At 53.6% G+C, this 27,336-nt stretch overlaps 1 protein-coding gene across 1 annotated transcript; it reads right to left on the bottom strand.

Annotated features, from left to right (window-relative positions):
• Positions 1-33: 33 nt before the first annotated feature.
• SHMT1 (serine hydroxymethyltransferase 1) lies at positions 34-25,373 on the bottom strand. The gene is made up of 13 exons (XM_079797957.1): positions 25,183-25,373; positions 24,759-25,024; positions 18,725-18,839; positions 17,774-17,919; positions 12,522-12,637; positions 11,756-11,916; positions 7,259-7,340; positions 6,589-6,801; positions 5,029-5,145; positions 3,776-3,898; positions 1,671-1,787; positions 1,042-1,152; positions 34-747 (listed from the first exon to the last, which is right to left on the bottom strand). The coding sequence occupies exons 3-13, from the start codon at positions 18,818-18,820 to the stop codon at positions 575-577; spliced, it is 1,455 nt and encodes a 484-aa protein (XP_079654083.1). The 5' UTR covers positions 18,821-18,839; positions 24,759-25,024; positions 25,183-25,373; the 3' UTR covers positions 34-574.
• Between the last annotated feature and the right edge of the window lie 1,963 nt (positions 25,374-27,336).

The following is a 27,336-nucleotide window of genomic DNA, read 5'->3' as shown; positions in this document are numbered from 1 at the left end:
ACTGCCGCAGCGTGCTGGCTGCTACTCGGAACCCACGGCCTGGGGGCACCTTTATGGGCACGTCTGACGGAATTCTGAGCCAAAGCACAGCAGAAGGGTCAGGTTTCCCTCTGCAGTTGTAAGGTCATGGTTCACTTTCCTTTGCTGTCCCACCGGGGAATAAGCTACGAGCTTGGGTGTTTCTTTGTTGCTGCAATGAGCCTGGGGAAGCCAAATAACTCTAAGAGGAAGGGTAAGTAAAGCTCCTGGAATCGTTCCAATAGCTCTGCCCTACCCCACTGTCTCAATGAATGAAGGCTAAATAGGATTTCATTTTTCCAGAATAGCTATAACATAGAGCTGTGAGAAAGTGAGGTTTAGATTTATACTCCTTAATAATTTGTCCCAGAATTACTAACAGTGGGGCTTAAGCAGATTTTGATTTGTGAAGATAACATGAGAAAAGTCCCAAAGAAACCTCTTCAGAGAGCACCCAGAAGTTGACCAGGTCCCGTGTGGGGTGGTGCTTCTCTCAAGGGCACTGTGTCCTTGGTCCTGACGCTCCGCGGTGGGGCAGGTGCAGCCGGCGGCTCCTCTAGAAGTCCGGCAGGCCGGGCAGAGGGAAAAGAGACGCGAAGCTCTCCACCTCCTCCCGGAGGGCTCGGATGGCCCCACGGTGCTGCTCATCCCCTGCTAGTTTCTCCTTGAACTCCTTCAGGCTGGCCTTGTCCCCAACATCCTTCTGGATCTGCAGAGTCAGTTCTATCCCTGTGTGGCACACAAATGAGTCCTCTGGGACCAGGAGACCCAAAGACCCGAGCTGGGGGGTGACAGCCATAGGGATTAACGTTCACCCCAGAAATGGTTCTTGTATGCACCCCTCCGTGGGCAGGACAAGTTTACAAATGTTTCAGATCAATGGTTTGCTAAGTGATTTCTACTGTTTCCTGTCCCCAACACTCAGCCTTGACCCAGAAACGTCCCTCAGTGGCTGGGTCACCAGTGTTCAGAGACTCCATACACATAGTATGAGGTGTCAGACTTTCAAACCGATATCCTTACCTTTGTGAATAAAGTGGGCTACTTTCCGGAACTCTGATTCCAGAAGTCCTCGGGACGTCAGTGCTGGGGTCCCCAGTCGCAGCCCACTGGGCCGCAGGGCGCTTCTGTCACCTTCAACAGAAATAGGCTCTGTTCTTGGGCTGCACTCAAACTCACCTCTGACCACTGTGGTTGAAAAGGGACCCTGGGGCAAAAGGAGAGGCCTGCCGATGCCAGTGTGGGTGAGCAGGGCACTGACTCCCACAGGAGACGCAGGAGCAGGCCCAGGCAGCGGCATGTGACTGCTCTGCTGTAGGCAGTAGGAAAGTCGCCTTCTGTGACGTGGCCTTGGCTCCTAAAAGTGAGGCCAGCCTCTGGGTTTGGATTGCGTCACCCATCCTTGTTAACAACCCACTGAGAGCCAGCCTGTTTTCCAGCGACCCTGCCTCCCTCCCTGAAAAGCCGCCTCCCTCCTCAGCACCCCCTCGCCCTGTCCTGGCTGGAACCAGGCGGGGCAGCCCAGGAGAACCCCTCTGAGCTCCCACCTGGCATGGCACACGTATCCCCCAAGCATCTGAGCCGATGATCACAGCTGTCACAGCCCAGAAGTGCAGACAAGGGTGTAAGAGAAGATGGAGGAGGATTCTCACCTGGGCAGGTGTTCTTGTTGCAAGCAATAGAACAGGCTTCTAGCACCTTCTCAGCCCGGCCACCATCTGTGCCTTTGGAACGGAGATCCACGAGGATCAAATGGTTGTCAGAACCACCTGGAAACCAAGTTGGACATGGAAGAATGCAGATGGTGACTCAATGCAAGCGGAGGAATTCTCTCTCCTAGGAAGTGGGCTGGGAGGACGGGGGCTAAAGCCGCTGGGGCAGGACAGTGAGCCCCACCGTGTGTCCTGGGAGGCTTTACTCGCCTCAAAAGAAAGACGCTCAGGACCCGAGAGCTGGACGGAAGGACCGAGTGGTCAGTAGGGTGCCTGGCGATGCAGAGGGCTGAGGCTGAGGGGAGCATGCAGCCTGCCCACTGCAAAGACCCAGCCACCGGCTGCCCGGCAAGGGCCTCCGCTTGTCTGGGAGTGCCGCTCGCTCAGTGCCGCTCAGGGTTCCGCCTTCGCTGACAAATCGCTTGGGCAGTTCCCACAGTCTCTGAAGCCAATCTTCAGGGCTCCCTCCAAGGCAGCAGGTGGTGGTCCCATTTATGGGACTATGGGTACCCACTCCCTCTGCTGAGCACGTGCTGGGCGCCAGCACTCCTAGCCTGTCATATCTGGCCTCTAATCCTGCAAGGATGATCGTAGCAGAGTGGTGCAGATGAAGATGTCGAGGCGACAAGAACATTCTGCAACTGACCCCAGCGCCCAGACCGGGATCTTTTCACTTTCAACTCTCATCAGTACCAAGTCACGGGCCTGGGCAACAGCTGTGACTGCAAAGATGCCGACAAACCAGGTCAGCGCTTAGCTCCGGACCTCACAGCCCACAGCCTGACACAGCCCACAGCCTCCGCTTCCTGGCCGTGCGGCTTTAGTCGGGCAGCTCAGCATTTGGAACCGCAGACGCCCATTTGTAACCTAAGACCAGCAACACGCAAGGCTGTCGTGAGGGTTAAATAAGGGCCTGTGAATCGTGCTTGGTCAGCGCCAGGCAGGGTGGTACCAGATGTGCTGGCTGCCATCACGGTGCCCATGACCTGCTTCAGCTGCCTGCACCCCGTCTTCAGAGCAGAGGGAACGAGGGGTGAGGACAGGCCGGGAGCTCAGGAGGCGGGGACTCACCGGAGGCTCCGAGCGCAGGGCGGTGGGGATGCCTGTATCAGATGAGTTTGGCCAACCAAGCCTGGCTCCCAGACCAGCATCACCTGGGAGCTGGCTGGAGGCGGAGCCCGCCCCAGGCCTGCGTTAATATGCACATCCACGTTTGAGAGACAGGGACTTAGAGAACCTTGAAGGTCACAGTCCAGACAGATCCCTGGGGCTTTCTTACTGGAAGATGTAGAGGAGGGAGGAGAAAGCAAAGAAAGGAAGTGAAGGAAAGAGATGCTTCTCAGAGAACATGGCGTTTGCCCAGCTCAGCCGCTCACAGGCCTGGTGGGGGGCCCACTCCTCAGACGGGGGCCTGTAAAGGCAGCAGGCAGGGGTGGCACCTGCATCCACGGGGACCAGGACCCACCTTCCTGGGCCACCTCTGCTGGCACAAGCCTAAGAAAGCTGCCCTTCTTCTCGGTAGCAAAGTACGCTCACTGCCTGCCAGCTCCCATGGCCACCCTGACTCTGAGCCTGCAGGGGCTAGGCACGGCCCCCCGAGTGAGCCCTCACCGCCAAGTCCAGCTCACTCAGGGCCACCATCCCTGAGTTAAGGCAAAGGCGGGCACAGCGGTGTCTGAACTCCCTGGCCTCCCTGGTCTGCTGCACTGTGGCCCTTGGGGTGAGTGGGTCAGTCCTGCAGGCCCCGCCAGGCATCGCTGTGGGCAAGGTCCTGGTGCTGCCCCCCACCGGACGTGACCACGGTTCCTAGCCTCTCAGTGAGCTCAGGGACTCCTTCAGAAAGCCTCACTGGCCCAGCAGGAGGCAGCTGTCCCTGTGTGAGGAGGGGAAGGCCACCGGGCGCAGCAACACCTCTGGAGGTGCCCTGACTCAAACCCCCGGCAGCCGCGGTCCAGGGCCCTGCTACAGCCACGCCCTGCCTGGACGAGTCAGAAGCAGCAGGGTCACAGCCTAGGCAGTGGCTGCCACCCAAGTCTCAGTGGTACCTGTTACTATCTTGTAGCCCAGCTCCTTCAGGGCCTCAGCCAGCGCCCTGCAGTTGGCCACCACCTGGTGCTGGTACACGCGGAACTCTGGCGTCATGGCCTGCTTCAGAGCCACGGCCACCCCTGCAGGGGAGACAGCGGTTAGGAGGCAGGACGGAGCAAAAGACAGGCTGAGACTCAAAAACCTGGTTCTGTTCAGGCTTGTTTTTTGCTGTCACGGAAAGGGGTGGATGACATCCCCCCAAATGACGCATGTTTTTGACCCTACAACGACCTGGCCACGCCGCCAGACCTCTTGTGGTTGAGGAGGTGCTTTTCAGGCAGCCGGTCTCCCAGGCGTGGGGTTTGGTGCTGGGAAGGTTTCACAGGAGAGCTGTTCTAAGCAAGGCGGAGCTGGCAGGCAGTGCTCTACGCTCCAGGTACGAAAATGCTGCTGAAAGCTGGGGCGCTGATGCCAAATCATGCAGCCCTTCCAGATCAGATTCTAGGTGAGGGTGCAGGCCTGTGCACCTGCACGTCCTGACTTATCTGGTACCCTGTGTTCAATCCTGCGGCTGCTTGCAGGGCACAGAAATGGAGGAGAATGCGAAACGCACGTGCCGCGTCCCGCCAGAGGCTCCAGTCAGTGTGGCTGGAGGCGGGCGATGCCATCCTCTGAGGGCGGAAGAAACTACAGATGCTGAGCTTGCGGGCGTTAGACCTTTGTCCTGGGCTCTTCTAGCAACTGCTTTGTTCCAAAGAAGAGAGTGGAGTAACTGAGGTCGTCACAGGTTTCTGAGCCGCTTGTACAGGGAGGGAATCAGTCAAGGACTGCTTGCTGGGGGTCCTGGAACCGGGTCCAGGAGCCGTGGGTGCGGCCCCAAGGCCAATGGTGCTAGGATCCGACACAGGTGCCCCTCCCCCGCAGGTCAGGGGAGAGGCATTCTGTCCTTGCCATGCCTTCTTCCAGCCGTCCAATCCCTCCCCCGATGCTTCTTAGAGAGCTCCACATAGACTGGCCTGACTCAGCTTCCCCGAGGGCGGCCACACATGTCCCTACCTCGTAACGGTCCCCCATTCCCTGGGCTTCCTTGTTAGCATCTCCTAGACGGGGACATCCCTCTCGTGTCTCCCCAGTGTGGAAGTCCTGGCACGACTTTTGGTGAGGGGGAGTTAGGGGCCACAAGTGAACAGAAGTGGGACTGACGACATGGGGCTGCTATGGATGAAGGGACACCCTCAAGGGCTCGGGGTTGGGTTTCTTGAGGTCCTACCAGCAATGGCATGGTTGTGGGGCCCTCCCTGCAGCCCTGGGAACACAGCAGAGTTGATGAGCGACTCCAGGTTGTACAGGATCTCTTTGCCGGTTTTGGGATCCGTGCTGCGCACTCCTGGATGAAGGAAAAGATCAGAATGGGCTGTTTTCTCCTCCTGGACTGACCCAGACTGCGGAGCTGTGGGCGCTACTCCTGGAGGTGAGACCTGCATGACATGCTGCGGGCAGAGAGGGCGCTGGCTGCCAGGTGGGCAGCCTACCCTTCCACAGAGGGAATGGAATGATGAACATCCCTCAGAGACTGTCCCAAAGAATACGCCTTGGGCATATCTCCTCAAAGAAGTGCCAGAGAGCGTTCTGCCAAGATGCCTACTCTGAGGAGAAGAGACTCATGTGGCTAGAGACGGGGACTAGGGCTCCTTTTGGAGAAGAGTTAATAATCAGGACTAGAACACTGATGTGTCCAGAGCAGGGGTCCTCAAACTTTTTAAACGGGGGCCAGTTCACTGTCCCGCAGACTGTTGGAGGGTCGGACTATAGTTTAAAAAAAAACTATGAACAAATTCCTATGCACACTGCACATATCTTATTTTGAAGTAAAAAAACAAAACGGCAAAAATACCCGCATGTGGCCCGCGGGCCGTAGTTTGAGGACGCCTGGTCCAGAGAGCTTCTCGTGAGCCGGAACGGCTCTTAGCACTTGACCTACATTAACCCGTTGCACCCTCACCGCAGCAGCCACGGCAGGCGCTGCTGGTCCTGCCCCGGAGCTGAGGGAGGAGGCAGAGGTTCACCGCCGGCCCCCGGCGCAGCGAGTCTGGGGCACGGCCAGGACTTGCTCCAGCTGGCTGAGCCGACAAACAGGCAGCGGGGAAGGCAAACGCCTCCCAGGCGGAGGAGGGCTACCTGCCCCAGGCACCGCAGCGCACGGAGAGGACTGCAGGGTGCAGAGGCGCCCACTGCACACGGGTGCGCCGGGCCGGGCCAGGGAGGAGCTGCTGATGGGGTTAGAGACCCCATCTCCCGAGGGTGGCTTCTCTGCGGACGCCGGGCCCCTGCACAGGCCCACACGGCTCTCTCACATGTGGGAATCCCAAAATATGGGGGGCATCCATATACATGTGGGCTGGAAGCATCCCACTGCTGGAGAGAGAAGTTCCTTACTGATATGCTAAACGGGCACTACGACTTGTACATCGATGCCTTACAGCTTGATTACTGGGAGTCTTTCTCTAGAAGAAACATGGCAATTCACCAAAAGAACTCCGTGCCGGTGGCCCCTGGTGGCCTTGGCCAGCCACGCAGTCTTCCTTTCCCTCCGGCACCTGCCGCACGAGGAGGCCGCCCGGCACGATGCCATCCTCCTTTCCCGGGTCCGACAGCTGCGCTGCAGGCTTCTCTCCAGACCCCCTGAGCAGCCTGTCATTACCCTCAGTGGCTCTCTCAGATCCCAGTGTCTTCAAGGCATCCCGGGTCAGCTCCCCCGGCCCCGTAAGTGGATGTGAACACCCAGAGGAGAGGCGCCCGGCCCTCCCGCACAGCCGTCCGAGGAGCACACCTCGCCTGTAGAAGATCATGCCGGCGCGGCAGCCGCGCAGGGTCTTGTGGGTGGTGGTGGACACCACGTGGCAGTGTTCGAAGGGGGAGGGCACCACGCCAGCCGCCACCAGCCCGCTGATGTGCGCCATGTCGGCCATGAGGTACGCCCCGTTGTCATCGGCAATCTTCCGCAATCGAGCGTAGTCCAGGTTTCGGGAGTAGCAGCTGGTTCCTAAGGTGGCAAAAGCGACCCCGCTGTCAGAGATATCCGCAGCCAACGGCGGCCCGGCGACAAGTGGCCTCTGGATCGACATCCGAAAGCCTGGAGACTTCTCCCTCCACAATCGGAGAACAGAAATGAAGGGTGTTCTCGAAAAGCATCTTGTGTCCAGGCAGCCACTCTGATCTCTGCCTCTTCGATGCCCTGGGGTGGGGACAGCCCCCACCTATGACGCCACCCCCAGTTAGTCAACGATGAACATTCCTAGATGCGTCTCCGGGAACAGCCTCGGACCTATCCACCAGGGGCTAATTGTGGCAAAGTGGACATCGGTCCTGAGAGAAGGATGTACTCAGACCCAGAAGCTCAGCCATCCCAGGCAGAACCCAGCAGTGAGCCAGGACCGTCTCCGCTTTGCCAGAGGCCCGGGACTGGGAACTACCACCCCGGCTTCCCGCCCGCTCGTCACCTGCGATAATCAGCTTCGGGTGGAAGAGGCGGGCGTTCTCCTCCAGCTGGTCGTAGTTGATGTAGCCAGTGTCCGGGTTCACCTGTGGGAAGCCATGCACACGCAAGCTCAGGGGCCCGCGCCCCTCCCCCCGGGACTTGCACTGGCCGTCAAGGGTCAGGCGACTCCTTCCACCTGCCCAAAGCTGTCTGCTCCTCTCCGCCATGAAGGCAGGAAGATGCCCCAGGCCAGGACTTGAGGGTGAGGTGGGGTACCCCTCATTTGGCCTGCCCCTGTGGTGCAGACAACCAAGTAGCACTCACAGACCCACGAAGGCCTGAGGGGTTCGGGGGAAAGTGAGCCCCTCCCCCAGGGTTCTCCTGGGATGAGGAGGAACTAGAAAGCCCCTGCAGAGAGCAACAGGAGCGAGGTCAGCAGGCAGCACACATGCAGGTGCCCAGGCAGCTGCTTTCAGGAAGGAGACAGAGCGCCCACCAGCAGCTCCTTCAGTCCCAGCCCAGGGAGGCCAAAGAGAGGAAGTCGTGGGATTAGGAAACCTAAGAGTTGACTTCCCTCACCGCTTGTATACCTAGGTCCCAGGAAATCCAAGACTCGAGAAGCAAGCTACTGGAACTAGTAACTGCATTTAGTGAGGTCACTGGGTGTAGGATCAAAAGCCAATTAAAAAATCAATTATATTCATATCTATGAGCAGCAAAAATCAGAAAATGAAATTTTAACATTATATCATTAGTTTCAAAAACCATAAAATATCTAACAAAAGATGTGCAAGACCGCTACCCAGAGCATTATCGAGAGAAATGTAAAAGCATTCAAAAGGGACAGAATGCAGGCTGTGCGTGGGGAGGGACAGTGTGGCAGCAGAGCGGGCGGGGCTGCAGGGCAGCGAGGCCTTCCAACACGTGGCGCGAGGTCAGCTGGATGCCACCGCAGCCACCACTGGCCTCCAGAAACCAATTCAATCCAGACGGAGTGCAGACGGCAGGACAACATTTCTCTTTTTGGGCAACACGTTTCTTAGTAAGTTCCATTTACTGAAGTTATGTTAAAGCATTTATGCTAAGGGGAAGTAAAAATAATCACAGGGGCCGGTGTGGCTCAGTGGCTGAGTGTCATCCCATGCACCAGGAGGTCACGGTTTGATTCCCGGTCAGGGCACATGCCCAGGTTGCGGGCTCGATCCCCAGTGTGAGGCATGCAGGAGGCAGCCGATCCATGTTTCTTTCTCTTGGATGTTTCTCTCTCTCTCCCTTTCTCTCTCTGAAATCAATAAAAACGTATTTTTTAAAAAATCTCAGGGGGTTACTGTAGGAAAGTCTTAGGGGTGTGGGGGGCATGGGAGCCCTCGGGGAGGAGATGGTGAGAAACTTCTCGCATGGAAGTCCCACCCCATGGAGGGAAGGATTTGGGGTTAGGTGGTCACCCTTTCCAAATTAAAAAAATGCTTTCAGTTCAACACAATCACAGATGTGTGTGCGCAAGGTTCTGGTCTGGAAAGCAGGCTGAGAGACCATTTGTGGTTTTGTTTTAAGGATGTAGCTGAATCTTTCTGTTACCTAAACTCAGCAAAGAAACTGTTAACTGAAAAACCAATGGCTGATCCACATTAAAAAAAATGGACATCATTCTAAAAAATTTTAGAGGACATAATTACCCAAAAAAATCAGTTGCTACTCTCTCCCTGCACTTTTTGCTTTTGAAACTTGTGGGATATTTTTAAAGTGGTTTTTTTTTTTTTTTTTAAATTTCAAAAATTCGGCAATAACACAGCTCCTGGAAGAATTCACAGGCATGTAACCAACTGCCCTGCGGCCAGAGCAGAGTGGAGGCCTCGGACCGGAGGGAAGGGGCCCCTCCTAGCACAGGCCCAGCGGGAAGGAGGTTCCTCAGTCACAGGGGGAGAGTGACAGCAGGTGCACGTGTTTCTCCATAGAGATGGACTGCCTGGCCCCGTGGTGGACGGTGCCTGGTGTGAAAGTCCCATGGGGCAGTGCTGAAAGGCTGGGCAGAAAGCAGCCTGATGGGTAACAGTTGCTGCTGAAGGCCAATCAGGTTTGTGTCCTCCTGCCTGACCACCAAGGCCGGTGCCCACAGCTGCCCTCCAGCAGGTGAGCCGGCCAAGCTGGCCAGGGTCCCAGTCCCAGCCACTCCACACCGACAGGCCCAACACGGGGCTGGCCTCCTGTGTGTCCACGGGACTGCAGCCTGCATAGTGCGTGTCCAAGATGAGGGTGGCTGTGGGGGTGACTGGGGTGCAGCCCCAGGCTTGCTAATGCCAGGAAGACTTCAATAACAGCAGACATTGGCTGAAAAGCACAAGGCTCCCCAAAGGCCCCGTGAAGGTGGAGAACAAGCCCACGGCTCCTCTGCCACCTTGCTTTCCTGGTGAAAGAAACCAGGAATGGGCTTTTGTGCTCCCCGCGCAGACAGAGCATTGTATTACCACTGTCCTGTTTCACACTCCACGTTCAAGGCCAGCACTGGCCAGTGCAGATACTGCCACTGGAAACACCGAGGCTTTCCATGGAAAGAAATGAGCCAGCACGTGCACTCAAAGAGCATATGGCCCTGGCCGGGTAGCCCAGTAGGTTAGAGCACAGTCCTGATACGCCAAGGTTGCGGGTTTGATCTCTGGTCAGGGCACATACAAGAAGCAACCAATGAGCGCACACATAAGTGAAACAACCAATCGATGCCCCCTCCTCTTTCTCTCTCTCCTCAAAATCAATGAGAAAAAAAAAAAAGCTTATGTGCAATTACTAGAACTGAGACAAAGGCTAATAAAACAGCAAACAGCCCTAGCGAGTGGATAGAGCGTTGGCCTGCAGACCAAAGGTTCCCAGGTTCAATTCCGGTCAAGGGCACGTACCTTGGTTGCAGGCTCCTCCCTGACCCGGGCCCTGGTCAGGGCGCGTGAAGGAGGCAACCAATCGATGTGTCTCTCTCACATCGATATTTCTGTCTCTCTCTACTACTCTCTCTAAAAATCAATGGGAAAATATCCTCAGATAAAACACACAACAAAGCAAAACAGCAAACAATCAAGGACATGCAACATGCTAAAAGACGCCTCCGGAACCCCCACTGGGGATCCAGCCCCAACCGGGCATGTGCCTTGACCAGTTCATAGGTCAACACTCAACTGAGCCACACCGGCCACGGCTGCTCTTCCTCCTTCCCTCTTTTCTTAAATATGTTTTTGTTGTTGTTAGTCCTCACCAGAGGATATTTTTTCCATTGCTTTTCAGAGAGAGTGGGAGGGAGGGAGAGAGAAACATTACAGCGATGTGAGAGAGACACACTGCGTGCCTCCTGCACGCATCCCAACGGGGTGGGGTTTGCACCCAAAATCCAGGTACGTGCCCTTGACCGGGAATCGAACTGTGAGCACAGGCTCCACTTAGCTCCAGACAGGGCTAAATGTTTTATTGTCTTTTGTGGGTTTTTAGCGGGGGGAGGGGGGGGAAGAGGGGGAGAGAGAAACATCATTTGGTTTCCTCCTGCACACTGTGACCAGGGATTGAATCTAAAGCCTGCGTATGTGTCCTGACCGGGATCACCTCCCAGCGTACGGGAAGACGCTTCACTGAACCACACTGGTCCGGGCAGCTTGATTTTCTTAAAAGGATAACAGTGTGTCTGATATTCAACCACGCGAGTAGTGCACGGCTGCCTCTGCTCTGATGGGACGTATGGAAGGGACCAGGGACGGCCCACGGAATGAGAGCCACGAGGAGAGTTCCCGGCACGAGGAAGCAGCATCAGGTGCACAGGGTGTACCGTGAGCAAGTGTGCACGCCGCCTCTCTGTACCACCTCTCTACGCATCTTCACGGAGAACTCCCTGCGCCCCCAGGAGCCCATGGGTCTCACATGCAGCTACACTTTTCTCTATTTGATTTAGAGAGAGGGAGGGGGAGACACCGGTTTGTTGTCCACCCATTCATGCACTATTGGTTGCCTCCTGTATGTGCCCTGACGGGGGCTGGAACCCTCAACCTTGGCATAGCAGGATGATGCTCTAACCAACTGAACTACCCGGCCAGGGCCTTACATGCTTTTTTTTTACCAAACTGTTTATAATGACAAGGGCCCCACATAAATATGTGCCGGTCCCGCGATGGGCATGGGGCCTGGCTAAGGAGGCCGACGAGGTGCTGATGGGGCTGCAGCTGCTGTCACCAGGGGTCCAGCTGGGGGAGCTGTCGCTGCCCCGAGTTCTGGAGCAGCTGGCAGCCCTGCTGTGGCAGGAATCCCCTACGCAGTTGCCTCCCCAACCGTCCCTGTGCCGCAGCTCAGCCCCTCGGTGTTCCACCCCAACCGCCCCAGCCTGCCCTGTGTGCCTGAGGAGTCCCCAGGGCAGGGAAATGACAAATGGTGGAAGTGGGGACTTCCTGTAGTGCCAGGTGAACAAAACTCATTCCTATCGGTGCAGCCACACACTGGCGGCTTTCTGAGGAGGCAGACTATGGGGCTGTGGAGAGAGAGGCACTCTTACCTTATAGGGCATGGATTCAAAAAAGATGGATGTAGCAGAGATTTTCTTCTTGTCTGTCATGAACCCGTGGGTCAGGTGGCCTCCGTCAGGCAGGTCCAGGCCCATGATGCGCCCATGGGGTTCCACCAGGGCGGTGTACACTGCGAAGTTGGCCGGGGAGCCTGGACCGGGCAGACCAGAGGGAGTACAATTGCTTCTGCCCATGCGGCACCTGGCAGGACCCCAAGCTCGGCCACCAGGCCATCACCCAGAAGTGGCCAGAACAGACTTGGCCACCACATGGAACAGAGAGATGCTCCGTCTCTGACTCCATCAGGTTCAGATCTGTGTGGCTCCCATGGCTGAAGCCTCGCGGCCTGCTCCAGACATGCCAGTCACCAGAGGAAGTCTGCGGGCCTCAACTCTGCTTTCTTAAGATGGGTTTGAGGGTTAGGGCCCCATCTTCTCGACCAACAAACCTTCCCTTACTCCAAACTCTGAGTTTTGGCCTTTCAAAGTGTGGGGCACGCGGACTTGGGACTGGAAACAATGATGCCTTCCTCCAGCCCCCAGAGGTTCCCCACACCAATCCCTTTGAGAGTGAGGGAAGGGGAGGGTCAGACAGCGCACTCTCCTTGAGGGGCTAGAACAGCGGGAGCCAAGGCCGTGGAGAAAGACAACCACGACAGGAGGGGCTTTTTCTAACTTCTGAGGATGGGCAGGCCTTCTCTTAGGCCCCTCTCCATGAACACTGGCCCAGGCCTCTCTGGACCTGGTAGTTAGTTACCCGAGTAGGGCTGGACGTTGACCCCCCAGCACTGGGGGTCCAGATCATAGACCTGCAGCGCTCGCTTCTGACAGAGGATCTCCAGCTCATCGATAAACTCAGTCCCGCCGTAGTACCTGCGTGAGAAGAGCAGACTTAGGGCCTCTCTGGCAGAGGCCAAAGAACTCCGCGCAGGACCGACCAGGAGTGGAGCCTGGTGTGAAGCCACGGGATGGCCTTCTCTCGGTGCCCCGCTCCGACACCGAGTCAGTGTCTCCTCATCGACGAGGAAACTGAGTGAGCTACAGGGCCAGCCTGGCGTTAGCATTGTGCTGAGTGAAACAAGCCCGTTCCGGCACTGAGTGCCCTTACATAAGGCACCAAGAACAGTCACATTCATAGAGACAGAATGTGCAATGGTGGTTGACCAGGGGGTGGGTGGAGGGAGAAGTAGAGGGTATTTGCATTTCTAATAAAATTTTACTTCTCATTTAATAATAACGTATCAAAATTTCTCATATATTTATGTTTTTTATTGGTATACATACTAATAATCATGACACCTCAATCCAGAAGAAATTTTTAACATGTAGACCTTATGGTCACAAAAAGCTTTGAAATTTTTTTAATTAAATTTTTAAAATTAAATGTGTTTACATTTTTTAGTTATAGTAAAAGTCACATAACATAAAATTTACTATCTTAACCATTTTAAAAAAATGTTTTTATTGATTTTTAGAGAAAGAAGAAGGGAGAGGGAGTGAGAGACAAACATCAATCAATTGCCTCCTGCATGCTCCCCCACAGGGATTGAGCCAGCAACATGGGCATGTGCCTCCACCGGGAATTAAACCAGCGACCCTTTGGTGCATGGGACGATACTCAACCAACTGAGCCACACCTTCTTGACCATTTTTAAGCATACAGTGCAGTAGTGTGAAGGGCCTCATGTTGATAAGTACTCACATTGTTATACAGCAGATCTCTAGAACTTTTTCATCTTGCAAAACTGAAACTCTACACCCGCTGAACAACTCCCCATTTCTCCCGCCCCCTGCCCCTGGGAACCACCATCTACTTTCCATTTCTATGATTTTGACTACTGTAGGGACCTCATATAAATGGAGTCATATAGTATTTGTCTTTTTGTGACCAGTTTATTTCACTTAGCATAATGTCCTCAAGGTTCATCCTTGCAGCATGTGGTAGGATTTCCTTCTTTTTTTGTTGTTGTATGTACTAGAGACCCAGTACATGAAATTCAGGCATGGGGGGAGGGGGGCGCGGGGGGCAGTCCTTCAGCCTGGCCTGCACCCTCTCTCAATCCGGGACCCCTTGGGGGATGTCTGACTGCTGGTTTAGGCCTGCGGGATCGGGCCTAAACCGGCAATCAGATATCCCTCTTGCAATCCGGGACCGCTTAACTGCTTGCCTGCCTGCCTGATCGCCCCTAACCACTTGCCTGCCTGCCTGATTGCCTCTAACTGCCTCTGCCTCGGCCCACGCCGCCAAGGCTTAGTCCGGAAGGATGTCCAGAAGGTCGTTCAGCTGTCCAGTCTAATTAGCATATTACACTTTTATTATTATAGAGAGACCACCTTTGCTTATCCACCTGTCCATCAATGGACACTTGGTTTGCTCCCATATGTTGATTACTGTGATCAATGCTGTTATGAACATGGTGTACAAATATCTGTTTGATTCCCTGATTTCAATTATATTGGAATTTATACCCAGAAGTGGAATTGCTGGATCATCTACACTAATAAAAGAGAAACATGCAAATTAACTATCACTCCATTATGCTAAGCCACGCCCACCAGCCAATCAGAAGCAAGTATGCAAATTAACCCAACAAATATGGTGGTGGCCACGGAGCTGGAGTCAGCCGGAGGCTTGGGTTGCCCCCAGCGATGGAGAAAGCCAAGCTTCCCGCCCGCCCTGGCCGGCCTTGGCCTCCGCTCAAGGCTACAAAGTTTCAATTATAGAAGACAAATAAATCCTAGATCTTGCTTCCAGCCGGCCCTGGCTTCTGCTCAAGGAGGCGCTGAAAAAGAAAAAGAAAAAAGGAGGGGCTGGGACCTTGGGTCACTGGGGGGTGATCAGGCCAGGATGGGACAGCAGGGGCCATTGGGGGTAAGCAGACCAGCAGAGGGGCCAGTTGGGGGTGAGCAGGCCGTCAGTGGGGGTCAGTTGGAGGTGATCAGGACAGCAGGGGGGGCAGTTTGGAGTGAACAGGCCAGCAAGGGGGCAGTTGGGGGTGAGCAGGCCAGTGGGGAGGGAAGGTGGGGGCGAGCAGGCCAGCAGGGGGGGCAGTTGGGGGCAAGCAGGCTGGAGGCGGGGGGGGGCAGTTGGGGGTGATCAGGCTGGCAGGGAGGCATTTGGGGGTGAGAAGGCAGGTGGCAGGGGGCAATTGGGGGCGAGCAGGCTGGCAGGCAGAGTGGTTAGGGGCGATCAGGCAGGCAGGCAGGCAGGTGAGCGGCTAAAGCCAGCAATCCCAGATTGTGAGAGGGATGTCCAACTGCCAGTTTAGGCCTGATCCCTGTAAACTGGCAGTAGGACATCCTTCGAGGGGTCCCAGATTGGAGAGGGTGCAGGCCGGGCTGAGGAACACCCACCCACATGCATGAATTTTGTGCACCCGGCCACTAGTATAATTATATTTTTCATGTTTTGAGGAACCTGCATACTGTTTTCCACAGTGGCTGCACATTTTACATCCCTACCAACAGGGCACAAGGGCTACTCCTCTATAGTCTCACCAACACTTGTTTTGTGTGTGTGTGTGTGTGTGTGTGTGTGTGTGTGTGTCTGCAGTAGCCATCCTAATGGGAGTGAGGGAATAGCTCATTGGGGTTCTGATCCGCATGTCCCTGATGTTCAGTGATGTTGAGCACCTGGTTCATGTGCTTGCTGGCAGGGGTTACAGTTTAATGGGTACAGAGTTTTGTTTATACAAAATGAAAAAGTTCTGGAGATGATGGTGGCGATGGTTGTACCATATTGTGAATGTGCTTAATGCCACTGAACTACACACTTAAAAAGGAAAATTTTCTATTATGTATATTTTACCACAAAAAGGAAAAAAGGGCAAATGAGGGGTTTTTACTCACAATAAGGCAGGTTAGTAGGGAACTAGGGAAGTTCCTTGGCAAGTGGGATGGGGAAACAGACAGAGAGCTGAACAAACTGGCCAGCAATCCACAGCAGATACAGAGAGCCGTGGGTGACTAGCAACGGGCAACACTGGTGCGGACTTGCCCCCAGGTGGCCGTTCCTCCCCTGGCATATTGCTGGTCATGCAGTTTAAACCCCTTGCCCTGGGGCTGACCAATTAGTGGAGACCACGACCCTTAAAGGGTTTAATTCCTCCCCTAAATGCCCAGCCTTTAAACCCTCCAGGAGGGACCCAGCCTCACGCTCCCTCCCAGGAGCGCGCCATGCCTTTCCCTTCCCCTCAGGTGGGCACCTCCTACACTCCTCGGGACCCCACAAGACTTGCAACCAGGGGTGCAATGGGCAGCGGCAGCTCGTCCTGGCTCACCCTCCGATCTGATCCTGTCTCCGAGGCCCCTTTTCTCTGACTCCTTAGTGAACAGAGCAGCCCCCCAGGCTCTCCTGCTGCTTCCATCCCGGCCCCTTCCTGTCTCACTGCCCAGCTTCAATCAGCATCCCGCAAAGTCACCTGGACTCACGGCGTGAACTCTCCCCTGCACCCCGTCAAGAACCACACACTACCGGCCAGCCCCGGGCGGACCTGCTCCGGGTCAGGTCCCGCTTTCCGGTAACAACACTTCTGATGTCAAATGTGAGGGGGTTTTCCTCACACCATCCAGTTCTGACACCAACCAACCCTCCCACAATTCAAGTCAGCTGTGACCACAATTCAAGTCAGCTGGGGCAGCCCCAGCCCGAGGCTCAGGGCTCAGCCCCCAGGCCGCCCCACTTCAGAGGCTGTCACAGTGGCTGGTCCCCAGGTTGCTCACTTCTTTCTGACAAACTCGGGGATTCCTACAACCTCTCTCACGTCCAGTAACTCACCAAAGTGACCCACGGAACTCAGGACAGCACTTGACTTACCCTCACTGGCCAGATGCGTGGGGCGAGGTGCGGGGGAAGGGGTCGGAGCTCCCTAGCCTCTCCAGGACTGCCCCTCCCAGCACCTCAACCGTTCACCGACTGGGAAGCTCTCCACCTCACCGTGCTGGGTTTTCACAGGCTTCCCTACGAGGTGACCGATCAAATCACTGGCCATTGGTGGTGAACGCGGCTTCAGCCCTCTCAGCATGCCTTGGTCTTTCTGGCCACCAGCCCCATCCTGCAGCCATCTAGAGGCCCAGCAAGGGTCACCTCTTAACATAAACTCAGGTGTGTTCATTATGAATAAGACATTCCTATCGGATTCCAAGAGTTTTAGGAGCTCAGGTGCCAGAAACCAGGGACAAAGACCAGATATTTCTTATCATAACACCATTGGAAAGCATCTGGATCCGTCCCAGCTGCACTACCTGTGTGCGAACTTGAAAAGTCACCGAATCTTAGTGAGTCTTTGCTCTCCCGTCCTTACAGCACGGAGCACGGCCCCCCTTTCCCGTGAGGATCAAAGGAGACAGTAGTTGTGAAAACACCCAGTGACCTCCTCGAGGTACCGTGCAAACGTCAGTCATTCACAGCAGAAGGAACACGGCCCTTACTCTGGTGTCTGGCCGTTCCACAGGAGGGAATGCCAGTTCAACTCCCAGGGGGACCCTTATTTTCCGGTGTCCTTCAGGACACAAAAATACAAATTTGCAAAACCATACGTCCGAGTCTGTAATCATCACTTTGTCCGGTGATGACTGTAAAAGCATAATTTCTCCGGGTTCTCCAGGTGAGGGAGCTGACCCAGATCACCGCCCATGTAAACCCAACATTCATAATGCAGAAACACTTCCATGCAGGTCAGTGTCCACGCCTGAAACCACTCTGATTGCTCACACGCAACAACCCCTCCCATAGCATCACTCAGAGTACCTGCTGACCTTTCCTGGAGGCTCACCCTCAGTTCAGCAGCTCGCACCCCTTTAGCGGGACTGGCCGGCTCGTCAGGAAAGCCCCACAGGATCTGTTAGTGACCCTGAGCGTAGCTGCTCTAGAACACGGCGCTCTCACAGGGCCCGGCGTAAACGTGTGTCGGACCGCAGGAACGGACAGGAGCCCGCGGGGCCTGCGCTCTGCAGACTCAGTGCCTCGCCCACCCTGCCGGAAGCAGCGCTCAGAGAGCATTCACATACCTCTGGCCAGGGTACCCCTCAGAGTACTTGTTATTCAAGCAGGAGCCCAGGGCCTCCAAAACGGCTCGGCTGGCGAAATTCTCTGAGGCGATCAGCTCTAGTCCAACCCTCTGCCGGTGACTCTCCTTCTTGATGATGTTGTAAACCTGAAGAGAAGAAAACAGACAGAAACATTTGGACCTCTAAGCTCAACGTTCTACTCTGATCAAAGCAATGACCGAGGAAAGAGAAGAGCCATGTTACAGGCCATATTTTGCCCTCAGAGGTTGACCAAACTCAAAAAACCAAACTCAGAGTCTACTTAAAATAAGCATCTCACCTCATTTTAGACTCTATACCATCTTATCTTTGGTTTTACATTTCACCAAGTTCTCCCCTCCCTGATTCCTTGCTTCTCTTCCTTAAGATAAGCTTCCTTAAAAGATGGTTAGGCCAGGCTGGTGTGGCTCAGTGGTTGAGCATTGACCTATGAACCAGGAGGTCACAGTTCAATTCCTGGTCAGGACACATGCCCAGGTTGCGGGCTCCATCCCCAGTAGGGGGCGTGCAGGAAGCAGCCGATCCATGATTCTCTCTCATCATTGATGTTTCTATCTCTCTCTCCCTCTCCCTTCCTCTCTGAAATCAATAAAAAAATATTTTTAAAAACACATTAATAAAAGATGCTTCTTGGTGTCTGAATGTACTCCTCTGAACTGTAAGAAAAGGTCAAATCTCAGTGACCTTTCCCGTCCCTCCCGAGCACCCAGCACAGCTCTCTGCACTTGGTACAAACAGGAATACTTAGCCTTGCCTGGAAGGGCGTTTAGCCCTTTGTCAGCGGCGGCCTCTAAGTCCGGCCTCTTATGCTAACTGCAAGGCTGTTCTGAACGAAGGGCACTTAGGATTAGAACTAGAAAGTAAACAGGAGGCTGGGATTTCAGGACCCCCACGAAGACCCCACCACCTCACCTCGACGTCGCCGTCTTTCAGGGGCTGTGCCAGCATTTTGTCATGCGAGGACCACAGGTCAGCATTCTCGGGAGCCCTGCTCACTGCAGTCGCCATTGCACTGGTTCAAAGTCGCCTCAAAATGGAAGAACTTCCAACATTAATTTTAGTCAAAGCTCAGTGCAACCTGTTAGTTCTCTGAGTTGCTAAAGCACCGACACTATTTTTTAGCCCCTCCCTCAACTGCTTGGCAAATGTGAAAATATTCTATTGCAACACCACCATGTGGGACTTCCGGTTCTGCTCTGAACTGCGATGTCAGCTTGTTATCCAGTTAGTGATGAGCACCACCCCACCCCCAGGAGGCCTGACCCCGCGGACAGAGCCCCGCGCGGCTGTTCTCAGCTAACCTTTCCTGTTACGGCTCTCTCCAGCTACACTAACCTCCTGGAAGGCAAGGGCTGTGTGTTACTTTTATTTTTTTAAATCTCCCACAGAATTCAGTGTGGCCATACATGAAGTAATATTTGCCTGAACAACGAATTACTGACTTCAGTGTTATTTTTTCCATTTTTCAAGTAATGAAAACGAGGCTCAGAGAAGTAAAGCATCGCTGCCCGTGGCTGCACACAAGTTGGCCATGAAGGTCAGACTCGAAACCCGAAATCATACGCTCTCTTTACCCACAGGGTTCCTGCAGAAACTGCAAGTTAAAGGATCCACTGGCTTACCTACAAACTGCCCTGTAAGAATTATAGACAGAAAACAAAAAGAACTGTAGATCAATATTTTCCATCAGAAAACTGTATCCCATCAAAATGCTGGGAAATGCATGTTTCTACAAAGAACGAGAATTTGTGACCCGTGGCATCTCCCCTGGCGATGAAAGTTTAAATATTCCCAGGAACCAACCTCCCCCAATCAACAGCCGCAGCTTTTCCGTGGTGCTCCATTAACTTGGTAAGCTTTCATCTAGAAGGATTCATGGCGCCTGGCCGGTGTGGCTCAGCGGTAGCGCTCAGCCCATGCCCTGAAGAGTCTCGGGTACGATCCCCATCAAGGGCACATACCTGGATTGCAGGTGGATGCCAGGCCCAGTCAGGGTGCTTTTGGGAGGCAACCAATCAATGTGTGTCTTTCTCACATCCGATGTTTCTCTCTTCCCCTCCCTCCCTCCTACCCTCTTTAAAAATCAATGGAAAAAATATCTCGGGCGAGGATTAACAACAACAACAATAAAAAAAATAAAATAAAATGATTCACCGACAACTATTTCCTCAGGCCTCTCTGTGCCGCCACGGCATTGCTATCGGGAACACAGTTGTGAGCCCAGCAGACTGGGCCCTGCTGTCAAGGGCCTTCCCTGGTGCGGAAGATGAGGAGCAAAGTGAACAAGCGTACTAAATGCAGACGGATAAAATGAGAGCGCCACGAAGGACGAGAGCTGGGTGCTGGGGAGCGTGGGGCTCACTGTGGACGCAGAGGCAGGGGCCTATCCTAGGAGAGGGCGTCTAGATTAAGAAAGATCCAGGGAGGAGAGAGCCCACCTCCCAAGAGTACTGAGGTAATACATATATATTGGTCTCGGCTCCTACCCGCTGTGAGTTGCTAAGTGAAAAGAGCTAGGAGCCTCAGTTGTACTAATGAGGTGACCCTGGGTGGGCCCCTGGATGGCTCCTGGCTGGGGCACTGGTCAACAGAAAGACCAGCCAGGATCAGAAGCCTGGGATTTTCAGCCCTGCCCCCACTTCTCCAGAGAGGAGTTAATACTTGATCATGCCTACATGAGGGAGCCTGCATATATTCAGAGCTGACAGGTCGGTGGACACATCCACACTGGGAAGTGACGCACCCTAACTCCACGGGGCACAGAAGCTCCTGTGCTCTGGACCCTGCCAGACCTCACCCTCTGTTTGTCATCTCGCTGTTCACCTGTATCCTTTATCACCTCTCTGACAAAACTGGTAGCCTGGCTGGACTGGCTCAGTGGTTGAGTGTCAACCTATGAACCAGGAGGTCATGGTTCACTTCCTGGTCAGGGCACATGCCCAGGTTGCGGGCTCCTACCCAGTGTGGGGCATGCAGGAGGCAGCCAACCAATGATTCTCTCTCATCACTGATGTTTCTCTCTCTCTCTCTCCCTCTCCCTTCCTCTCTGAAATCAATAAAATTATATTAAAAAAACTGATAAACGGGGAGAAAACAAGATGGCAGCATAGGTAAACACCTAAACTGCTGCCTCGCACAACAATTTCAAAACTACAACTAAAAGACAAAACGGACACCATCCAGAACCACAGGAAGGCTGGCTGAGTGGAAATTCTACAACTAGAAGGAAAGAGAAAAGCCCACTGAGACTCAGAGGAGCTGCGGAAGGCAGAGGTACGGAGGCGCGCGCGGAGAGGGCGGGCAACTGAGTACACAGCTGGCTTTCTCAATCGGGAGGGAGACAAAAGCTCCCAACTGCTCTGAACTCCAGTTTCTTGCGAGAGTCTGGGGACCCAGACTCATTTGGGGAGAAACTGGACTGTCTGGCAGGGGGCGAAACTCGAGGGCGGCTTTCTCTCAGAGGTGCTTGCAGCGATTACCGCGGTACACTGAGACCCAGGGGCCTCTTAGGGCAGGGCTGACGGGAAGCCATTGCTGTCTGCTCCGCCCTGAGACTCCACCCCATCCAAGCTGAGCACAGAGGCTTTTGTAAGTCTTGCCCCATAAGGGTGTCTCCAGCACAGAAGTTCTCCCAGCGTAGACACAGCTGATCCTCACAGCCAATTGGCCTGGAGGTCAATTCCTCCCAGTGATACCAACAACAATCAAGGCTTAACTACAACAAGACTGTGCACACAGCCCACAAAGGGGTGCACCAAGAGTGTCCACCTCAGGTAATTAGGGAGGCTGAACCACTGGGCCCTATAGGACACCTAGCACACAAAGCCACTCTATCAACACAGGGAAGCAGCCAAAATGCGGAGACAAAGAAACAGGTCACAAATGAAAGAAATGAAGGAAAGCAAATGACTGGATATAGAGTTCAAAACCACAGTTATAAGGCTTTTCAAGAATTTTCTAGAAAAGTCCAATAAATTTAGCGAGACCCTCGAGGATATGAAAAAGGACCAACTAGAAATTAAGCATACACTGATTGAAATAAAAAATAATATACAGAGATCCAACAGCAGACTAGACGATCCCAAGAATCAAGTCAAAGATTTGAAATACAAAAAAGCAAAAAACACCCAACCAGAAAAGCAAAAAGCAAAAAGAATCAAAAAATATGAAAATAGTGTAAGAAGCCTCTGGGACAACTTCAAGCGTACCAACATCCGAATTATGGGGGTGCCAGAAGAAGAGAGAGAGCAAGATACTGAAAACGTATTTGAAGAAATAATGACTGAAAACTTCCTCCACCTGGTGAAAGAAATAGACTTACAAGTCCAGGAAGCACAAAGAACCCCAAACAAAAGGAATCCAGAGGACCACACCAAGACACATCATAATTAAAATGCCAAGAGCAAAAGACAAAGAGAGAATATTAAAAGCAGCAAGAGAAAAACAGTTAGTTACCTACAAGGGAGCACCCATACGATTGTCAGCTGATTTCTCAATAGAAACTATGCAGGCCAGAAGGGAGTGGCAAGAAATATTCTAAGTGATGAATAGCAAGAACCTACAACCAAGATTACTCTACCCAGCAAAGCTATCATTCAGAATTGCAGGTCAGATAAAGAGCTTCACAGATAAGAAAAAGCTAAAGGAGTTCACCACCGCCAAAACAGTATTATATGAAATGTTGAAGAGTATTCTTTAAGAAGAGGAGGAAGAAGAAAAAGGTAAAGATAAAATTATGAACAACAAATACATATCTATCAAGTGAATCTAAAAATCAAGTGAATAAAAAAATCTGATGAACAGAATAAACTGGTGAATATAATAGAATCAGGGGCATAGAAAGGGGTGTATGGAGTGCGGGAAGAGACTGGACAAAAATCGTACACCTATGGATGAGGACAGTGGGGGGCGGGTAAGGGCAGAGGGTGGGGTGGGAACTGGGTATAGGGAAGTTATGGGGGGGGGAAAAAGAGGAACAATTGTAATAATCAGAACAATCAAGTTTTATTTAAAAACCCCAAAAAACTGATAAACGTTAAGTGTTTCCCTGAGTTCTGTGAGCTGCTCTAACAAATGATGGAATCCCAGGAGCCGGTCATGGGACCCTCTGATTTGTAGCCGAGTAGGACAGAGTCATGGATAACCTGGGGATCTACTACTTGTGATTGACATCTGATAACCTGGGGACCTACTACTTGTGACTGACATCTGATAACCTGGGGACCTACTACTTGTGATGGACATCTGAAGGGGGTGTCTCGTGGGCTGAATTAACTCTGGGTAGAATTGGATTGAATTGTAAGACACCCAGTGGTGTCTCAGAACTGCTGATGCGTGGAAACCCCCACATCTGGTGTCAGAAGGTTGCGTGGTAGTGGTGTGAGAGTAAAAGAGAAACACAGCACAAAGGCTGTAGCTTTTCCCATACAAGTACACACACAGTAAATCTGCTAAACAAATATACCCATTAGACGAAATAGTCTAATAGTCCCAAATTACAGTGGTCCTCCTTAATCTCTGGTACTATAACCTTTAACCAGGAAATTCCCCTTAGGGCTTTCAAAGCAGCCATTATTTCACTGTAAGCACAGCACGTTTAGAAATGAAGCACTGTGATGGAACACAATGGACACTTCTGTGGTCACAGCAGTACCGCCTTGCCAAGGACAGGCAGGTGACCTTGAATGTGGCTGGCCACGTCCCACATTTCCGCCAGCGGTGGACAGACACGTGAATGCCGACCTCTGCACTCAAGAACGGCCAGTTCAACCCATGGGCCTGTGCATGGACCAACACTCACCCTCAGCAGGTGGTAAGCCCACAACAAAAAGCTCCAGAGCCAAAAACAGGCTCAAAGGGAAAAGCTTCTTTTAAATACTGACTAGTCAAAGTTAAAAAGGATTTGAAGGTGGCAAGCAGACCATTCTCAACCACCCAATGGCTAAAGCCCATTCGGAACCTCCCCCTGAGGACAGTCAGCAGACCCACAGTCACTCTGTGAAAGGCACTCAGCTCCCCGCTGCTCAGGAAAGAGAACCAAGTCTCTGCCTCATCTGTGGTCTCTCTTCTCACTGCAGCAACAACCTGCGGCCTGCTGCAAACCTTTCCCCTGTCCAAGATGCTAATTCTGACCCAGAGTGACGCTTCCCCCACGGCGAGAGTGCGCGTGTGGCCAGCACCCCTCTCACTGCCCTCCCACTGCGAGTCTCCTCCCCGGGTCCTGTTACCACTCAGGATCAAGTCATCCCCCAGACGGAGGACTTAATTCATACTCTCAGTAAATCCATATCCTCGAGTCTAACTTAAGCTTTTTTTTTTAACCAGGAAGAAGTCTGAGTTCTTCATTCAGAGTTCAAGATTCTGTGTCTTGTTTCAATTAAATCAATTATAGATATAATCTATTATATCTACTAAATCAATTAGGTCTATTCTATGCTGAGGCACCCTGTAAGAAAAAGATCCTGAGGTGCTGTACGGCCTTCACTGGGTTAGGGGTGCAGTTCCTGCAGCCTCAACTGTCACGACATGGTGGCATGAGCCTCCCTCACCCCCAGGGAGACAGACCTCATAAGTGAACTCATTCTCCAGTCACCAGCCTCCCCATGCCTCCAAGTCTTCCCTGGGCCTCGGTCACACGTGGCACCACCCAGGGGTCTGCGGAGAGAACCATCTGCAGACTCTGTGGCCTCCACTTTACAGAAAACGGAGGCTCCGAGAGCTCAGGGCCTCAGGCCATGTCATTTGAACTCCGTTTTCCCGGTAGTTCCAGAGCCCTTCTTCGCCACCCTGCACTAAAAAGCACCATCACCCAACTGTGCGGCGCGTTCCCTCGAGAAGGAAGTTGCAAATTTGATGCCGTAAGAATCTAAACTGGTGTTTCCAGTGCAGCAACTGCCCGACTGAAGGCACCTGCGGGTGCGGGCCCAGCCGACCAAGGTCCACTTACCTTCCAGGACCGGGAAGCCCAGGGCAGCAGGCCGGGAGCCCTTCAGCGCAACGTCCGTCTCCTGGAACCGGCTGCAGCCTGCAGGCCCGCCCTCGGGGACCCAAGAAAGCGACCACAAACGTAGCGGTTGAGAGCGCAGGCTTCGGGGAGCCTCGGTTCGATTCCGGGCGCCCAGTTGCAGGGTCCCGCCGAGATCGGCTCTTCTCTCCGAGCCTCACCTTCCCCGTCGGTAGACGCACGCGGCTGGCGGCTTTGCTGTGAGGATCCTGTAGCGAGGGGAAGGGCTGCACTTACATTTAAATGCTCGGCCGGACAGTGCTCAGCAGAGAGCGGCAACTCGGACCCGGGTTAAGCTGAGGCCACCCCCCACCGCACCGGAGACCACCGCGCCGACCCACCGCCAGGCATTCCGCGCGCCCCTCACCTGCACGGCCTGCAGCGCACGTGGGGCTGGGGAGCCCGGAGACGCGCGCAGCGAGCGCCAGGTCAGAGGCCCGCCCGAAGCTGCACCTGCCGGGACCGACTGGACGCGCCCGCCTACCGACACCGGGGCCCACGCTGCCGTCGGCGCGACCGGAGCCCGAGACCCGCGGGGCCGCGCAGCTGCCACGTGACCCACCGCTCCCGCCTCGCCCCGCCCCGCCTCTGGAGGCGCCCGCCGCCCCCCGGTACCCGCCGCGCCCCGCCTCTGGAGGCGCCCAATCAGAGCGCGCCGCGTGATTGGGGGCGGGGCGGGGCGCCGGCTCACCTGGGCCTGCGGGCTGCTGGGCGCTCCTGGTCTGGCTGCGAGCCAGGGAGCCGGGCTGCTGGGAACACGGGGCAGGGCCTGTCCCAGAGACTTGGGTAGGCCCTGGGGTTGGGAATGAATTTTGTTGCTTATATTTAACTCTTTCATTATGTTTAACTTACAGTTTAGCACGATGGTCATTTAAATGGGACAAACGTGGATTTGAACTTCAACACTGTTACTCTGTACCTGTGGAATCCTAGAACAGGCACTTACATGTCTCATTCTTGAACTGGAGATGATTATATCTACCTGGCATGGCTGTCAGGAGGATTAACAGACAGATCCAAAACACTAACATTGTGCCTGACACATAATTAGGGCTCAATAAATATTGGAATATAAACAGTAAGTATAACAAAAACCAAGGGGCTGCACAACCTAGGGGAAAGAGCTGACAGATTCTCTTGACCAAATTCTACTCAGGCTCCTCTGAAATATTTTGTCATGAAGCCTGACTTTCAGACTTCCCTGTTTGTCTCTGCTGTCCGCGGGACCAGAGTCCAAAACCCACGGGGTCCAGTTTTAGCAAGGATGCTGCTAAGTCCGTTTGACCAGAACCCCTCACCCTCCATATCTAGTTGAATTTCTCATCCTCCATTATCTGGGTGATGTCTGTTTAGCCAGAATCCTCCTCACCTCTCATGTTTCTTCCTCTAATTTTCCATCCACTGACACACACACACACACACACACACACACACACACACACACACCACCCCCCCACCCACCCCCACCCCGCCTCCTTGGCTATAAATTCCATTGGCCCATGCTGTTAGGTCGAGGCAGGGGGGAAAGACCACAGCCATGCAAGCATCCGCAAGGTAGATGGTGACAAAGATAACTGGCACCTTCCCAGACCCCTGCCCAAGGCAGGAATTCCACACCTCTCATGCCCTCCACCCTCCCCTCACTAAACAGCTGTATAAAGGAAGTACCTAAGCCCCTGTTTTGGCGCGAACTTCCCTGGCCCACTCTCGGACCGGTGAGTTTTGCCCGGGAGTGCAAGATTAAAACCTCCCCCCTTTCCATCGCCTGGACTCTGTGTCTTGTTTCCTGAGTCGCAAACCTTTCACATACCATATTCACACATGAGCCCAATCTCTATTGCCCACCGGAAGATTCCATTGTGGTGGCCCCTATACCTATAGAAATAGTGTCCCCTTGAATAGTCTTCCTTACTGTGTCATTGAATAATTTGTTCTCTAACAGCTCCTAATATTTCACTAGTGAAAGGTTTGCGACACAGGAAACAAGACAGAGTCCAGGCCATGGAAAGGGGGGGAGGTTTTAATCTTGCACTCCCGGGCGAAACTCACCGGTCCGAGAGTGGGCCAGGGGAGTTCGCGCCAAAACGGGGGCTTAGGTACTTCCTTTATACAGCTGTTTAGTGAGGGGAGGGTGGAGGGCATGAGAGGTGTGGAATTCCTGTCTCGGGCAGGGGTCTGGAAAGGCTGGCGAGGGTCTGGGAAGGTGCCAGTTATCTTTGTCCCCATCTACCTTGCGCCAGTTATCTTTGTCCCCATCTACCTTGCGGATGCTTGCATGGCTGTGGTCTTTCCCCCCTGCCTCGACCTAACAACTAGAAGTCCAATGCGCTATCCATTGCGCCACAGAGCCCGCTAGCTCCTAATATTTCAGTCCTCAGTGTATCAACAACTCTTAACCTCTTACAATGTCAAGCAATTTCCAAAATGTAACCAATGTGGGTAATGTGACAGTTACTAAATAGATTCAAAACTGATTCAGGAAATTCCTGGGAAAGACAGTGAGAAAGTGAGGATCTATAAG

The sequence above is a fragment of the Cnephaeus nilssonii genome (assembly GCF_951640355.1).
Source record: "Cnephaeus nilssonii genome assembly, chromosome: 19".
Taxonomy (NCBI): Eukaryota; Metazoa; Chordata; class Mammalia; order Chiroptera; family Vespertilionidae; genus Cnephaeus; species Cnephaeus nilssonii.
The sequence above is the reverse complement of the archived record's forward strand: the minus strand, read 5'-3'. Positions and strand labels throughout refer to the sequence as shown.

What these genes read in the sequence shown, in the direction of transcription:
- SHMT1 (XM_079797957.1), bottom strand. Translation starts at nt 18,820, where the DNA reads ATGGCGACTGCAGTGAGCAGGGCTCCCGAGAATGCTGACCTGTGGTCC. An exon ending in CAACGTCCAGCCCTACTCGG is followed by an intron (nt 11,917 to 12,521) that starts GTAACTAACTAC and finishes TGCCCGGTCCAG; the next exon opens with GCTCCCCGGCCAACTTCGCA. An exon ending in CAACAAGAACACCTGCCCAG is followed by an intron (nt 1,153 to 1,670) that starts GTGAGAATCCTC and finishes TTTCTGTTGAAG; the next exon opens with GTGACAGAAGCGCCCTGCGG.